Genomic DNA, 18,203 nt, shown 5'->3' with positions numbered 1-18,203 from the left:
CTAGGAATAAGTTCACCCCTTGACGAATATGTACTCATAACGCGACAAGATCTGAGGTAATATTTCCACGCTCTTTCGGAAAGTTGAATTGAAGCAAATGGCATTGGATTGACAATATCCAAAAGACACTTTTTAAACTGTAAAATCCAAACAACACTGTAATTCAATTACGCATTACAATCTCGTCGGCCTCTGTGGAGGAGTCATTAACGTAACACACGCTAAGAAGTCAGAAGTCCTGGGTTCAAATCAGGAATTAAGAGTGTTTCTAACTATTTCGCTTATTTTACGACGCCTTTCTCTACTTCTTGGTTTAATTGAAATTTAACGCGTGTTTTATTTGTTTTTATTATCTTTTTCGTTAATTCATCATATATCCGTATCGTAAATTGCTGAAAAGCCTCGAACCAAAATACAAAGTATTATTTTACATAATGAAAGAAAAAGGAAGTAGTGGATTGAATTGCTGGACTTAGTGAGAGTTCAACAACATTGAATATGACCTCTGTGGCCATGAGTATTCAACCCATTATTGACAGAACTGTATATCGTAGCAATTACACTACAGAGATAGGGAGACAACGCAAAACAGAGAAAGAGAACACTATACCCGAAGTGCATGGACTTGTACGTATCTCTTTAGATAGAGTGAAAACTTTTGCCTGTTGATGTATCAACGATAGGGCCCCGAAGCAAGACGGCGTCAATGCAAATGAAACGCAACACACCACTCTTTATTTATTGTGTCATTTTCAGGGCAAAGCACACGGTCCTGATTAGCAAAGAAACCCGGTGAACGCCACAGAAGAGGCAAGGAAACATATCCAACTCATTGTCAGGTTTTCTTTGCTTCATTTGGAATTCAGGACGACCGGGGATGGGGGGAAAAGGACCCGTTTTGGGGTATATTCCCAAGGTGGTCCTCGGTTGAAATCTAACAAATAACCGTTGGGCTATTTCACACGACCGTATTGCCTAATATGCTCGTCAGTTTTTTTTCATCTGCCCTTTTTTTTTATTCGTGTGCCTAGTTAGTTTTCACTTTTCACACGGGTATTTTTTTAAAAAACTTGTAGTTGACAGGTAAAGGACGAGGAGAAACGAAAAGACGTGGGCAAGCATTCGGAAAAAAAAATAGAACAAGAAAGACAAGACCTGCTCAACAAACCTACAAGCCATTTGTCTGTCAAGAGCAGTAATGCTATTAATACGAGAGTATATCCTTTACTTTATTCTAGACAGATAGATCTTTCACGTAACTTGATCCAAATTTAGTGTCTCTGGGTTTGAATCCCGTGTTGGCTATGGGTATCTGTTTTCATGTATACTTCATCTTAGGCTTCTGTCCACTAAATGTTGAGAATTGAACTAGAGATATCAATAACGGGGAATTTGATAACCAATCTCGTGTAGCCTTACTTGGCTACAAATTTAATATTTATATTCATTGTAGTTTCCGAGATGCACATAAACAGACAAAAGTACAGAGTGTATGTGGACTCCGAGGCCATAATCAGAAATAAGATAGCAATGTGTTTACTAAAATTTAAGGTTATGGTCAGGACATCTATTAGCAAAACACTCTGCACTGTTCGTCAGTATTTTAGGTGCAGGTGGAACGTGAAAATTGGCAAGTGTGGATTAATTTAATCTGGGTTGCACATTTTACATATTGATGAAAGTATTTTTCGGCCAAAATTAAGTAAAATCTTACGTTTAATAATACAAACTGTCGTATGAGAACCAGAGGAACGTAACTCCAAAAATGTGGGTTTTTTTTTAGTTTTGTTAAAATGAACTCCTCTGAAACCGGCTTCCGTGTAAGAGAGGTTAACACAGCGCGCTATAACGACAGGTCTCCCGGGTTCGAATCGCCTGGCCTGGGCATGAGTGTTCTTTGTGAGTGTCCCTTCATCAATTTCATCCTCATCTTCGCGATGAGCCGAAAGTGGCAGAAATACGAAGTAGAATAAACCAAATCAATCAATCAATCAATCAAAACTCCTCTGAAGAGCTCTATTTGGAGTCAGATCGATATATCTCCACTTCTAATTCTTAGCAGTAAGGTGGAGTCACGTATCTCTAATTTACTGACTCTTTTTAGGAATCAGACATATTCGTAAGAATACATTATTTTCTCTCTTCCGTAAATTAGATAAATTGGACTTATGTCCTTCTGGTTCTCATGATTATCTAAATAGTAAATTTTATATATATAATGCAATATTACGTACTTTACCATTTACCAACATGTTTTACAAACTTTTGCAGAATATATTTTTATGTTGATACTCTATACAATAAATATCCAGGCTCTAGTGATTTTATACATAGGCGATTCAAGTTCACGTTATATTTTGCTCTTCTATATTTCCTTGTTTCGATGAAAAATAATATTTCTGTTGAAATATTAATTTAATCAAAAACGTACCTGCGTACAAGAAAATTCAACATCTGGCAACACTTATACTCGTTGTAGTGAAATATGAGATTTTCTAATTAACGCTATGAAATTAATAAGTTTCATTTTCCAGGATTAGTTTAATTTTTAGTTGACAGACCTATTTGCACAATACAACTCCCACAGAAGCCAATACATAGCTTAAACTGAGGTTTAGTTAAACTGTGTACTTTTTCTTTTTAATTTGTGTTGTCAGCCTCAAGTCGTGTTGCCAGTTACAGATTTTAGAAAGTCAGAATGTAAGCAGATCGGCGAGAAACGTTGGCGGAAACCTTGGAGATGACAAAATATTTTTTTCTGAAAAAGAAAAAGAAAGATTAGGAAAGCTGACCGGTAATTGCGCAACACTATACTTTGATTAATGGAACTTCAAGTTGAATTTTATGTAGGTTCTAGCCATGAGACGAATACTAAGAACTAGCCCGAAGAGTCACAATTTGGGTGGGACTTGAACCCGTGTTCTATAAATCAATGTTCAAAGGCTGTTCAAAATGGGTGGGGGAAGCTTCTTTTAGTGCGGCGATCTTCGAACTGTGTATACTGAAATTTGTCATGCTTTTTCTTTATTGCCCTCTCGAATGGGGATGCTAGAGAGAGAAGTGAAAATAGAACTGTCAGACAATTATAATCCAGTGGCAATTGGCGATCGATTCTAGAATAGCGGTGAAGGACTGATCCATAAAAAAAGAAAATGAAAAGGAGATCTATACGACAAGATCCATGTTTAAAATTAAAGCTAACGTCGTATTTCTTTCTTCCGTGCGCAGGTTTCAAGTTTGCTTTCGACGTTAAAGCAGTACCTTTCTGTTTTTCTTGGCGTGATTGTCCATATATTTCACAATCATATCCTAGATGTTACTTCTTGTCCTTAGTCTGCACTTTACGACGTGACAGTAACGGTATTACAAGTATTAAAAAATAGATCGAAAGAAGTTGTTCGTGTTCTCGATTTAATCCGAGAAAGGACTTTTCGTTATTTGGTGGGTAAGTGAAACCTGTTTGAGTAGTCTCTGAAATAGTCTTTTCACCTTGTATAATACTTACCAGATGAGGAGTCGTTTACAAACAATGTCCAATGATTCAAGCCTTCCGCGTTGACACAATAAAATTTGTTTTCCACACTGTGAATTATATAACTCCAATAAAATATTAACTTTCTCGTAATATTAATTTCTTAAGGTTTTGTTTATTTTTACGTCGCTCTGTTACCATATTAGATTAGTCGCGACCTTAAAGATGATTGAATGAGCTAGAGATCAAACACAATGGTATAACCATGCTTTACAAGGATTCGAACCCAGACTCCTGTTTTCGTAATTTATGCTAACCACTCCATCATCAAAGCTGGCAGCGATGCAGTTAGGGGTGGGGCCAAAGGGGACCGCAGCCCACTGTGTCAAAACTTAATAGGCAATTTTAGTGATAAGAATTAAATGAACGTATATAGATAATGATGAATGTGATGGGGAAACCTTTGAAGATTCGAATTCAGGATTTCTAGAATTGGAGCTCGTTCTACTAACCCCTAGATCATGGAGTTCTTAATGTAATTGTATTTTTTACAATAAACTAATAATTAGTTTACAATATTTAATTATTACTCTATCATCTGAAATGTAATCGAACACGTTTTCAGTGCAACATATGAATTTATATAATTTATTTTTACGTAACCCACCCAAAACTTTGTCAGCCATCTCGTAGTTCCCACACACCAGAAAATCTGGCGTCACCACTGGATGCAGCGCCTGAATGTTTTCCATCTTCCCAAAGTAATTTTGAAGAATTATTCATTTCCAGAATTCCAAATCCATTGAATTTCTTCGGCAAGCATCCTTTTGTTCACCATCGTTGAAGGAGCTGCAAGAGTTTGCAAAGCCATATCGGGAGAATAAAGTAATTTCGCGAGCGTGTTCTTACGCCACAGGCCGTCTTGCTGTTGCAGAATCCAATCATCGTTCCGGTGGTCCACGGGGGAAAAATTTGAAACGTTCCTCCGGATACAGCGACCGTTACTCCATCAACCCTGCAGCTGGATTGTGAGAAAGCTGCCTCTTCACATAACCCCAGTCAATGAGACTCTCCTGCCTCGCCCTATTCATGTGGAAATACGTTGGACCAGCATGGAAACTCAACGATCGCCTCGCCCCTCTAGGAACCCCTACCACTCCAATCCCGGCAGAACAAACTGTCTCCAACCGTCACCGTGTGAACCATTTGCGCCTAACTGGAGCACCGTGAGACGAGCAGAGACTTCTTCCTACGGAACCAAGAAATCATGTTTGAAAAGGGTTTCGTCGAGCCAGCACTGGAGCGTCAAGATAAAGGAACTGCAAGGCTCGACAATGTCCGTTACAAGCCTCAGCTTAGATCGCCGGCACGTGGGAAAGATATCTTGCCTAAATAGGTTTATCGTGGGGTTTAAGCTTGGTATAAATGGTCGTGATTGTTCTCAGTGTACAATGGCATTGAATAACACAAGTTATAGAAGGGGTTTAATCGGCCGGCTGAGTTTATAATAACGCGAGTCTTCAAAAAGAAATGTCTAGGAGTGTCGTACGGATTTTATTTTTACCTTGTTTGATGATTCATTGTTAGTCTACCAGTCTGACTTGACACTTGCACAAACGTATGTTTTGTTCTTCCATCACTACTCATTTCGGTCCTTATCTTACCAAATAGGTAAAGACAAAAAAAAGAAGAAGTAGTAATATATTACAGGTAACTTGAACAAGCCAGTTATGAAAATATTAAAAAACTGGGTGAAAATTTCCAGCAAGGACTAATATTTACGATCACTAATTTCAAACTACGTATAGACAAGGCAAGGCAAAGTCATTCCATGCCAAATCAACACCTGAAAGTGTAATTTTCGACTTGCTCCCTTTTGATTTTCATGAAATTGAGTAACAGACGTTACAGATATGTACTTCTATAAACTTGTATATCTGTTTTATACTTTCTGAGTTCCAGGCAGGGAGTCAAACTTGTGAAAAATAATGTACCTTTTCCCCACCATCAGTTCATCGTTTCTTTCACCTAAAAGATAGAAAAATAAAATAAAGAACATGTTAGTAGAAAGTGCGTTAAAAGTGCGATATATTCCATCTATATTACCTGTGTAACCAGTCATGCATGGCATCAGAATGTGCAAGGACACACGTCCATATCAGCTTGGAAAGTATTAAGCTTTGTTTGTATGCTAATAAATATTCGTCATTAATGATGAAAAAATATTTATCCTTGACACAGAATATGTAGCACTCATTCAGCCTATTGTTGTTGCTTTGATCATTTATAATTTCCAGGAAAGAAAAAATCAACATTATGAATGTCATTTGACGTAAATTCTTCACTTGTCCGTTAACAACAACTTGTCTCTTGAAATGCATTTAAGCACACATCTTGCCGTTGGAATAACCTTATGGTATATCTAAAAAAATGAGTTTTTAGATACGCCTTTTAGTTATCCAACGACGATGTGTGTGTGTGTGTGTGTGTTTGTACTGAAACCTCCGTCATCCATTGTTTCTATAGCTATTGGTAGTGCTCGTGGAATCCTAGAAACTGCAGGCGTACCTCAAAATCGTATTTTTTTTAGATGTGTATTTTTGATTGTTCCAAAGACGATTTGTAATAATACACTGCTGGATAAAAAAGACCGGACACTTGCATTTCAAGAAGCAACCACTTACAGTTACTGTAACATTGGTCATGATATGTAGGGAAACAACATTGTATAATCAAACATAAACAAACAAACTTAAGCAGTGATACTTAACTGATATAAGTAATTGAAATTCAGATGTCTAATATTAAGGTGTCCGTTTTTTTTGTCCATCAGTATAAATCAAAACTTTGGTCTGTGCAATGAATTTTTTAAAATCTTGAATACCTTGTAGCTGAACCAATTTTTATTTATTAATATTTTCATGTTTTTGCAATTCTTCAACCGCAACTGTGGGCCTTTTATCCTTGATCAGCTACAGTTGTTGCGCATTCATATTAGAATTTCAATTTATCAATGAGCCGGACCCTGTGGCAGAGTGGTTAGCACATCGCGCTGCAACGCCAAGGGTCCCGGGTTCGAATCCCGCTCGGGATTGTGAATGTGGTTGTTTGTGAATGACCATTCATCCATTTTATCATTCATCCCCATCTTTGCAAATTAGCCAAGAGGCACAAAACGCGAAGTAAAATAAACTAAATCAAATCAAATCAATTTGACATGTCGTTTCTTCCCTCTGATGCATGATAGTGATAATGTTTGCTAGTATTCTCATCTACGAATCTAAATTTCTAACAGACAAACATTTTGATAAACTTTATCAGCATCAAAATCTTTCGGCTGACGTAATGAAATTATAAACATTTTTGGTGGAGCTAATAGTTTCGAAATTCTTTTCAGTTGAATATTCATTCAAGTTTGAAACTTTTAACTATCGTATCAAGTGTGAATCGTGATGCAGAATATCGAACAAACTAGTGGTCTTATTTTCATTCTCGATTAATAATTCTCGATCTCATTTCGACTCTCGCTAAATTGACAAAATTAAAACTGCTATCGAAACAATTGTTTTTAGGAGTGTGTGATTATGTATTAATTAGAACATATTTTAGAATCGGCGTTTGAACTTTAATTTTGTTTATCAAAAAGTTTTCTTTAGCACTTCGTAGGTTATAACAGGCTAGATCAGGAGAGTAAGGTGGATGGTGAAGTAGTTCATGGTCCTATTTCTTAACATAAGTTCACAGAGGTGTATATATATACGTATATATATATTTCCACTCCTCCTATCGTGCGGCGGAAACTTATGTAAGCCTCTGAGCGTGTAAGATGAGTTGTGTTGTACTAATGTAAACTTTCCTTGCTTTGCAGTCGTGATGGGAGGATCGGTGAAGGAATGCCGCTTCCAGCGAGCACGCAGCAAGGTCTTCCACGAGTCCGAGTGGGGCGTGCGAGGAAGAGCCTTCGAATGGACGGAGGACGACAACGAATTCTGCCTGAGCCGCGGCTCCCCGAGCCACAAGAGCCAGGATTCCGGGTTTTCGGACTCTGAGGAGCCTGCCCAGCTCGAAGTGAAGCCCCTCGACCTGTCGTCGGAGCCCGGTTCGCCCACGCACACGTCCACCCCGAAGTCTGACGCCCGGACCAAGACTCGGCGGCGGTGGCTCACGCTCGACCACGTCGACCTGCCGAAGATACAGGGTGACTATAATGCCCCTAAGCCACGAAGCTTGCCCAGGAGCCTTGGGAAGAAGTTTGGCCGTGCTGTAAATCTCCTCAACTGGTTCAAGTGAGTACGCTTTCCTTGTACTATACATCTACGATATACCTTTTGCTAGTACAGAAACTGCAATTCTTGCCACTTACAGCAGTCGATGGACGAAAGTTATTGTTTAAACATGAAGGGAAGTTGTTCAAATAGGAATTAACTTCCTGGAAGTACATCGACAGAAATTTTTATTGTAATTTCTCTACATGTAAAGCCTGAATCACACGGAACTGGATATCCAGTAGGAACGCTCTAGTTGACGCTTGACTGGCTACCCATTTGCTAGTTTTCGCCTCACACGGTACTTGTTATACCGTACTTGTCGAGAGTCTTTCGTTCCCATAATGGCGGCTGCGCGAGATGTAAACAACGTATCACTTCACACTTTTAAAATACGATAACTATTCAACCGAAAGGAATATCGCTTCGTATTGAATGGTTTTAGGTAGAGAAGAATGGCGCTGATTAAATACATACTTTACAACGTTTACTATACGCGTATGTAAAGAATATTTTAGTTTTTTCAATTGTAAACATGCCTTTCGTGCTGTATGCACTCGGAAACCACAGACAAAAAGGCTACTTTGCAAACTCACAGATTATCTTCACATGGCCAAACTTTGCTCTGATTGGCTGTTCCACAGAATCTAGTCGAAGAAGTTAGTAGCAATTAGAACATGTCCTATTCCTCAAAACCAGTCAAGCAGTCAGCCAGGCGGCCACGATTTCTACCTAGAAAGTCAGTTCATCGCCAACAAGGGCATTCCAACTAGAAATCCAGTTCCGTGTGATAGGGGCTTTAGTTTCCATTGTAGACAACTCATTGCTTTGACATGAAAGTTATGGAAATATTAGGTGTAAACGTGGGTTATTTAGTTAATTCGGTTTGCATTTTGTCTTGATTGAGCCAAGAAATGTTTTAAGCAGAAATATTTTCTTTAAAAAATAAGCAAACTGCCATGTAGTAGCTTTCGGCGGTTAGAACAACTGAATGTTAAGCTAAATATCTAGGTTTGGTATCTGTGTTTTCCTATCTGGTTGTCTGTTTCTATAATATTTCTGTTTTACTTATTTTGTCACTTTTCTATCTCTATAGAGTAAACACAACGATGAGAATGAATGATTATTAGACGCTATAATTTGATTCGACAAACACAATTTACCCAGAATTCGAACCTTGAATCCGTGTCATCACACCATGTTACACGAACCACTGCTCAGAAGAGGCTGACTTTTATCTGATTGCCTCGTCCATTCTCATTATCGCGACAAAGCTATAAAAACACGTAAAATGATAAAAACTCGATGCAAGACACAAGCGAATTGAAAGATTTGGGTAACGCTGTCGCCTTCTAATCAAGTGTCCTGGCTTCGATTTCTGTTTGGACATTGGTGGATTAAGGTGGAGACAATCACCTCCTCCCGAGACGTTCGATGGGCGATTGTCCTCCCAATGATATCTAAAATCAAACAATTGCTCTTTAGCGAGACGTCTGAACAGGGTGCGAAATCATTTAAGACTAGTGTGTGTGGGGGGGGGGGGAAGAAAGATCATAATGTACAAACCCCCTTCCCCCACAAACATACATATAAATTATACGATATAATGTTATTAAAAGTAAAAATAAATTACTAAATTAGTAATTAAAATAGTATTATTGTTAATTACACACAAAGAAATAAATTTGTTATTTTTATGTACAAGTATATCAGATATTATAATGTAGCAACCTTTACTAACTGGTTAAAGATGTTAATAAATTATCAAATAGTTGAAGTGTTTTTTTTTATTTTTGCTTCATGTTAATATAAATCAATTAGATTTCATAGATATTATTGTTTTACATTATTTGAGAGAGGAAAAAGCATTGAACACTCACAACTACACTAATTTGTGTATGTTGTCGATATTATTCTTAGTACAGTATATTTGAATGGCTTATTGCAGAAAGGAACCTGAGTCACTTTTGCACAATTCTGAGAAAAACGATGAAAAATCGTATAATATTAATAGTGTAAGAAAGAAATGTGCCGTTGTTGGCTCAAATATTCAACATAATGAATAGTTAATTTTGCAACCCTCAATGCACCCCCCTGCAGTATGCTGCTAGACACAGTGGAGATGAAAAAATTAACTCCGATACCTCAAAAATGTGACTCAGGTCCCTTTCTGCAATAAGCCATTCATTTGAAATTAAAAGTAATTGTTTATCTTTTGTTTGTTGTAACAAAAAGTCTCCCCCCGGGAATTTTTGGTGGCGGGGATTTTTGTGGCCAAGATTGTTGGTGGGGGAGCCCTCCCAGGATTTCGCACCCTGCGTCTGAAACAAAATAAGAAATCGTTAAAGAGCACAGGTAATAGTTTCCTTTGATGTCTAATATAATGTAATATTTCACCCGTAGTCGTGAAAATTAACAGTAGACCAGCAATTAATTTAAGAGTAAATGACGATCGTCGCTGTCCTTTCTAAATATAAGTGATCAAGCCTCGGGCCGAGCTGCATACAACTAACAATAAGTTTTCAATTAATTTATCAGTTTTAATTTGATGTCTACTTTATACAGAGTTAGGCTAATGGGGAATGAATCTACAGTTTAAAGGGACCCGAATTACCGTGCACCTCCAGGGCATCAAACCTAGAACCTCTGGGCTACAAGGTGACGACGTTACCACGCCATCTGGGAGGCCATGCAATTCGCTATACCCCGACTATTGAGATTTGAATGAGATGATCACCTCGAACCAAGACATCCGAAAGATAACAATAAATCGTCAGTAACCGTAGATCAATGGAGTTCGCACCTTTTGAGACAGCTTGTAAAACTAAAAGAAAAATAAATCATCAGTTAATTCAACGGGCTAGAGTTTGGGTACAGAGTAAATTACTCTATGGTTTTGGGGATAGTGTAATGCTTCGTATCCCTCTTTAAACTACAGGTCTAGTACGGAAACGTTTGACAGATTCGATAATTTTAATAGCCCGCGCTCTCTTACAGCAGCGATCATTTTGCTCGTGGAGGCAAACAGAAAGAAGTTCAGGAAAATGCCTCCTGGCGGCGCTGTAGTACAGTGGCAGCAGCGGGAGCAGTCTGGGATATGAATGACTTGGTACCAGGCGAAGAAGAGTTTTTCGGGTGCTCGACCACGGTTCATTGGTCTTTGTTCCGCGTGTTTGCTCGTGAGGGGAGACACCCACAAGAGTCCGGCTTCCTGTGACAACTCTCCCCCCCCCTCCACACCTCCCACCACGAGAAAACAACTCACGACATGTTATTAACCAGCATCCTTACCTGACGAACTGACTGTTAACCCTTTTCCTTCCCCCTTTTAGAAAATGAGCTCCCACGATGCATGGATGTCTAACATCGAAACATGACTCCGAAGCTCATTTCATGATTGCGTATGCTGATAGTCTGTCTTTGTAAATTTGAGTTGCTGGCATCGTCGTATTTACACATTGTTTATCAGTCTCTTGACCCTGGATAATCACGTAGTCAAATGCTGGCAATTTGACCTCGGTTCAGAGGTAACCGAGATGTTTAGGGTCAAACAAGGCGAAAACGTAAGATTTGAATTTCTTATTGTTAACAATAGCCTTTACTAGTGATGACCGTACAGTAATGAGCGACTTGGGCGTATATTCCCAGGCACTATCAGCCATATTGGACCTCTGCGGAAAAATATAGTGGGTTGCTGAGGACATTTTTCGTGTGGGTTAAGGCGGGGGTGTTGAGGTATTGGGGTGTCTACGTAATACTTAATGTAAAATGTTTACTAAACCTATGGGAGAGTAGTTAAAATAGGCAAGAGTCAGGGAAAACTTTTGTATCTGTTTTGAGTTAAAAAAAAAATGATACGGGGCAATTATCAAATGTATTGTAAAAAGAAAAAAACTGCGCGCAAAACCGATGTGTGGTTACTGGTTACCATTGAGTGGTCAGGATAATAATGATAATAATAATAACATTGAAATCAGAAAATAAGAACAGTGCAGTGCTGCATGTAAAGTGCATTGAGATCTGGCGGTGATCAGAAAGAATTGGAAGGGACTATGTTTTTTTACATTCGCCTAGAGGAGGCGACATTTTAAATCCAGGTATTTTCTTACATACCAACTCGTGTGACTTAACCAAAACAAATTGCTGAAGTCTCGGATCATTGACGTTTGTAATAGAGGTGGTTTTAAGTGATGCAAAGAAGCTTATGCTATTTAGGCCCTTGAGTATTCGCAAACAGATGCAAACAACAGAGCGCCTTTTGTAAATAATGCCAGCAATTATTCAGAGACATGACTCGCAGCCACCTGCGCGTGAGTTTTTCAGCCCACAACAAGCAAACACACAGCTTAGCACAAGAGGGCTTTGTGGAAGGAAGGGTCCGATCAAAGGCTATTCTAGCATCCACGCGCAACGACAAAGAACGCGCAGGAAAGAAGAAATAGACGAAAGGAAGAAAAAAATCCGATTCTGCCCACGTGGCCATTATTGTCGCTACAGGACAGAAACTTATATTCTTGCTTGGTGGAGCTACACGTGTTCTGAGTCTTGTTCGACGTATTGTCATACAAAGATGTATGTACCTGAACACTTCATCATCCCCCGATGCACGCAAATCTATGAAGTATACCTGGTCGCTTCCGTTTCCTGCCCTCCGGCTTTGATTCGGGACCAGGGACTAAAGGAGCGCGACTGTTAAACACATGTCCATCCACAGGAAGGACCATAAAAAAAAAAATGATACTGCCTTATTTTCTATTCAGATTTTATATAATTGTTTCCTTTCTTTCATTCTTCTTTTCTTATATTTTTCCTTTATTCCCTTCTTCCTTTTATTTATTTCCTCTTTTACCCTTTTCTGTCGTTTTGGTGGTCGATCTCTGGTTCGAGTCCCGGCCTGGGCATGGGTATCCTTTTGTCAGTGTCATGTAATCATCACTCATCGTCCCGATTAGCCAAAAGTGGCAGCAAAGCGACGATAAATGTAAATACAAGGTACGAAATGTTCCCCTTCTGCTTTTCGTTTCTCTTTACAGTCTTTTCTCTTCTTGCTTTCGCGTGTATTTGTTCTTCAATAACTTCATTTTTGCACCTATACTTCCTCTCTCTCTCTTTCTCTCTCAATTTTCTTCTGGTTCCATCTGTAGAAGAGGTGTAAGGCCAATAAATTGGACGCATAAAAATGTAGGAGGTTTTGGAAAATTTTGGGGTATGTTACGGGATTTTGGAGTGTGTGGATAAATTACTGCTTTCATCTCTCTCTCGGCACTGACGACGTCAGGGAGTTGAGTAGTAGCTAACGCCCTCTCAGTCGACCAGCCCACACACCTCAGGCAAACAATAAAATCTACGTAAATTGACGATCTACCTCAAATATCCTTTTTCTGTATGGTATTTATAAAGGTATCCGTCTGACTAGTCTGTCATAATACATTTAATTTATTTTCTTTCCTCTTCTTATCTACCCTATCCCACCTGCTTCTTCTTCGTGAGTTTTTTTTTTAGGTGAGCTGGATGTTACTGTTCCCTTTTATTAAAATAAAAGGTAAAACTACCCTATACACATTGGAATATGTAGGCATACATGGTGACATTTGGAGGTACGACACTACATATTAATAGTACCGACGATTTGTGAAGGTGATGTGATCATCATCACACTCCGACCGCCTTCACCCCAGCACTCTCAGGGTTGCCCCCAGATACCTTTGCTGGGAGAGCCCCAGAGCCTCTTCTGGCAGGGGCATTGTTGGAAATATTCCCTCCCGAAATCACCCACGTCGGGAATCGAATCGAATCCGAGTCTCCCGATGTAAGTTTATTGTATGGTTTGTTTATAAATAATTTAACTGTGTTTATCCGGAATTACTTAACTATTTCAAGATGCATTTTCAATTTTGATCCCTCCCCTTGAAGATTTTCTGTGTGCGCACACTTTTAACAGAAATCCGAATTTATCCGAAACTCGAATCCAAATTTTAGAAGATTCGAATTTGCCTATTTCTGGTCCATATGTCCTCGTTCCTTTTCATTAAAAATTACAAATATGAATGAAGAGTCAGGAAATTGGAAGTCCAGATGCCGGTATTTTGGCTGGAGGGAGCGAAATCGCGTTTCGTTCCGTCTCATCTCAGCGTAAATAGATGTCGGTACATCCGATATCGCCGGCAAGCGGAGCGTTCCAGCCGCTACACGAGCACGTGTTCGAGCGGCACAATAAATAGATCAAGGCACTGTACCATATGTTACCGAACGCTATCAAGTGTACAGTCACAAACAATAAAAATGGGATACATACGTCCTCAATGCTCGCTTTCCTGCAACGTGTTATGTGGGTTGCCTAACCCTACGGCGATGTGCGAATTGCAATTGCAACTTTTCAACACAATGTTCGGCTATCGCAGTAGAGTTAGGCAACACACGTAACACGCTGCAGGAAAGCGAGCACGGTGGATTTAAGTGTACCATTTTTATTGCTGACTACCGTACATATGATTTGATAGGAGCAAGGGTATCCATATTTTCGCAGTCCCAATTGGCTTCTCCGTGGAAGAAGGGAACTTTTTAAACAAAACTTTGCCAAAACTTTTGCCGTGCCAGAGCTCAAGTATTCGACCAAGATGGATATTTTTTATTCCAGACCGGAAACTTTGTCTCGTGGACCCTGTTGTATCTAGTTGCATTGTTCGCCACATCCAATCACTGGCGCTGATTACTTCATTACGTGGCCATAGCCACAAGGTCTAATTATCGCAGTGGGTGAACCTCCAAACCAAGTCGTCATGGAGGAAGCGTCGTGACTACAGTTCGACAGCTAAACGCTGGGCATGCGAGGTTCGCTCTCCCTTCCCCTTCCCTCTCGCCGTTCTTCCTTTGCAATTAACCTGTGGAGTTAGCTCGCAGCACGAATAGTGTAAAGAAACAAGAGAAAGAAGAAGAACCAAGGAATGGAGAAAAAAGAAGACTGTGTTTATAATTTGACGAGGCGCAATTTAGCAAAATCTCCTTGGAAGGCGTGTGTTTATTTTACTCGTTGCGTGGATACTGTTGCCAACTCATGAGACGCGAAACTCGCTAAAAATCATCCATAAAGAAAACTATTATCAAACCTGCATGTAGCAAAATAAATAAATAAAAAAATCAAAAAAAAAATCAGGAAGCATTGTTCCTACAACTGAACCGATTCTTATCATATTATTATTACTATTGTAAGGTAAAATAAAGTATTGTATTGCTTTAATTTTAGCTTTGAATAGTAATAATTTTGCAATGTAACGTACTACAAAGCGTGTCCTCCCGTTTCGCCTTATTGCGTTTTCACCTGCCCCAATACAATTTCAAATGATTTATGTGACACGAACTTTCTAACGCGAAACGGGAAATCCCATTTCGCCTCACCTGTTTCGCCTTACACATAAAAAAATTTCCCATCTGGGAATATTATCGCCTTGAAGGGTAATTCATAATGGGGGCGCAGAGCTGTTGCCTACCTTGGCTCCTCACCACGAACCCCAGGAGCACCGACCTCGGCCAATCTCCCTCCGTGCGGTTCGGTTAGGTTAGGTTAGGAAGAAAACGAGTCATATGGTGATGCTGGAAGTTGGACATGCACCACCTACACAGAAGATGAAGTGGAGGCGTCTCAACCAGAGACTTCAGCGTTTGAAAGAATTGTTTACAAGAGGAGACAATCACCTAATGGCGTATTTAGGTGCTGCATCATACTGCATCCATCAAGAAAATTGAAATAAATTATACTTGTAGTATGAGTCCAAGAAACACGCGATAAATTCGTTATATCAATGTAGCATGGTGTTTTATTACATTAATAATAATGACCCTTCATGTCGATAATATTCCCTAGTGGGAAATTTTTTGTGTGTAACGCGAAACAGGATAAGGCGAAATGGGATGTCCCGTTTCGCCTTAGAAAGTTAGTGTCACATAAATCATTTTAAATTCTTTTGAAGGTGAAAACGTAATAAGGCGAAACGAGCCGTAATCCTACAAAGCCATATTTTTCAGTTTAATCCCTTCATTACATTCTAATTCTCTTCTAAGTATGGTGCAATAATCGGATTAGAAATGTTGTTCGTGGTATATTTCCTTGATACATTCTCGGGCATGGACGGGGATTATGTGATTCACTCGTATTTTGTGTCAAATTACGCCGGAAATTTCCAGAAAAAGTTGTACTTCTAAGATTATAAAGTAACCAGGTTTAGTTATTTTTTCGCTCGAGTTGGCAACCGACTGCTTGGACAACGCAACAATGCTTTTGGGTGCGAAGATTGATGAGGCACGTGATGTGCATGGTTGGCTCTCAGGGTTTTCGAACGGACTGCTAAAGCCAATAAAAGCCACGCAGGAGATTATTAGGGAGAACTTATCGAGCTTCGAAGGGCGTAATGCGAAAGAAGGAATGAGCATTTAAATATGTCTTTGTTCTTCCCTGGAGACCAGATGGAACTGAAGAATAATCACCACGGAACACGCAACCCAAAGTATCGAACTTAACTGAAGGAGGGCTTCTTCATATTGGAGATCGAGCTAGCGACAATAATGGCCAGCGAGAAATTCCCAAAATCCAAATTTCGAGTATCATTTAAGAAATTTATTTAGGAACTGACAATAGATTAGAAATTTGTGGTCTTCCTTGTGTTTGTGTTTGTCTTCACATAAATATCTTCTCACATTCAAGCGGATTGAAGCACATTTATTTCAACAATTTTTTCACAATGCTGGCGAGTGTTAGATTTCTGCTTGTATCGCAGTTGTAATCTGATATCTAAGTCGATTTTATTAATCCAGATAAAACTTATTAAAATATCATTAAGAAATGTGTTATTTCTCATGCAGAACTCTTCACCTTTCATTTCACTAATCAAAGGCATGTTTCAGAGTCGGTAATTTCTTCAACTTTTCTTCTTATTGTACAGAATCTAATAATAATTAATACCTCCACAACCCACATGCAAAAATTCTAGTTTCCGTCCGACATCAGACCACTCCATAGATGTACCTCCCTCTTGTTCACTGCTTGGGCTTCGCTTATAAACTACGGGAAATGTATTTTCCCATGACGATATTCGTGCTGAACAAATGGGGACTATGATTATTTCAAAATATCAACTTTTTTATGTTTGGTAATTTTCTCTTTGCATCACACTAAATAATAAATTTCCGCGACGGAAACTCTGCCGATAACAAAATTAAATCTTCTTAAAATACATTTATTTTTTGGAGTATTAGGATTGAAAATTATGGTCTTGCGCTATGCATAGGTTTCATCCTTCAGCCAGCACAGCTAAATAAATGCACTAAGCAAGTGGACAATCATCGTGGTCACAGTTTCCGGTAATTTTTCCTCTCATTTGCAGTATTCGAACACTGAGTATGTCTCTCGTGCAAATTGATCACTAGACATTTACTGCTGTTTAAACTATAGCATCTATAAAATTTGCAGTAGTTTATCGCCGTTACAAAATTGCAGATTTTACTCTCTTCACCCCAGTATCTCACTTCTATATTGCAAGAGTTTTCCCTACATTTTAGCACAAGTGATGCCGTAATGTCAGGGGCGTGTAATATATAAGATGGTTCTGAGCTCAGTTATACCATAAAGGGTTGATCTTTAGAAAATGCATAAGTAACTGGAGGAAATAATATGCAAGTATGTAAATAAAAAGTCCGTAATTTGGATGCTCTGATTTCGGAGAAACAGGTCTTATCTTCCAAACATATCCTTCTGGCTAAATAACTTGCTATCCTTTGTAATATGCAACTGTCTTCAGCACAACTGTTCTGCGGGTTGCATACATTACTTGTCACCATTGTTCTTGTTTCCAGATTTTGAGGATGAATAACATAAAAATCAGCAACGTCGGTTCTCTACTGTGTTCAGGATTCGAACACAAGATTTCTGGTTTTGCAGGCATCTACATAAAACGGTTGCGAGTGGTTACCATTACGTAGATATGGACCAATCCAAGCCGCTGTGTTTTATTTAGTTTGATAAATACAGGGTGGCACAAATATCACTTTGTTTTTAAAATTACAAAATCATTTTCTGTAGTACTTAACATTTTTGTGTTTTCGAAACAGACAGTTCATTTTGCTCGGTCCGTGCTCTCCTGAGTTGCTCACACCGGGTGCATCCATAACGGAACCTTGCGAATCAAGTTTGTCTGGTAGATTGTACATAATATTTTTTTTCTGCGCCCCTAAGTTCCTCTGTCCAGTTTTTGTCTCTACCTTAACGCTTTGAGTTCATGATTCACGATCTCGTCACATAGAGTATCGGGACCAAGCCATGAGCTTGACATTATTTTTATATATATATTTTTTGTCTACTCACCCATTTCATCTAATCTTCATTCATCAAATCGTCTCGATTAACCGAAAGATGCAAAAAGCGACGTAAAATATAGCAAAATGTAGTTTAAAATATATGAATATATATTTACATC

General features: G+C 39.0%; 1 protein-coding gene across 1 annotated transcript in view; it reads left to right on the top strand.

Annotated features, from left to right (window-relative positions):
- The window catches only part of insc (spindle orientation adaptor protein inscuteable), a 111,845-nt gene that overhangs the window by 79,868 nt on the left and 13,774 nt on the right, over window positions 1-18,203 (top strand). The window contains exon 2 of the mRNA XM_083144082.1: window positions 7,341-7,758. Coding sequence (XP_083000208.1) covers window positions 7,346-7,758 — 413 coding nt within the window. The 5' untranslated portion in view covers window positions 7,341-7,345. The remainder of the gene's footprint in view (window positions 1-7,340; window positions 7,759-18,203) is intronic.

The sequence above is a fragment of the Lepisma saccharinum genome, chromosome 1, assembly GCF_977018435.1.
Source record: "Lepisma saccharinum chromosome 1, izLepSacc3.1, whole genome shotgun sequence".
Lineage (NCBI taxonomy): Eukaryota > Metazoa > Arthropoda > Insecta > Zygentoma > Lepismatidae > Lepisma > Lepisma saccharinum.
This window is presented reverse-complemented; position numbering and strand designations above follow the sequence as displayed.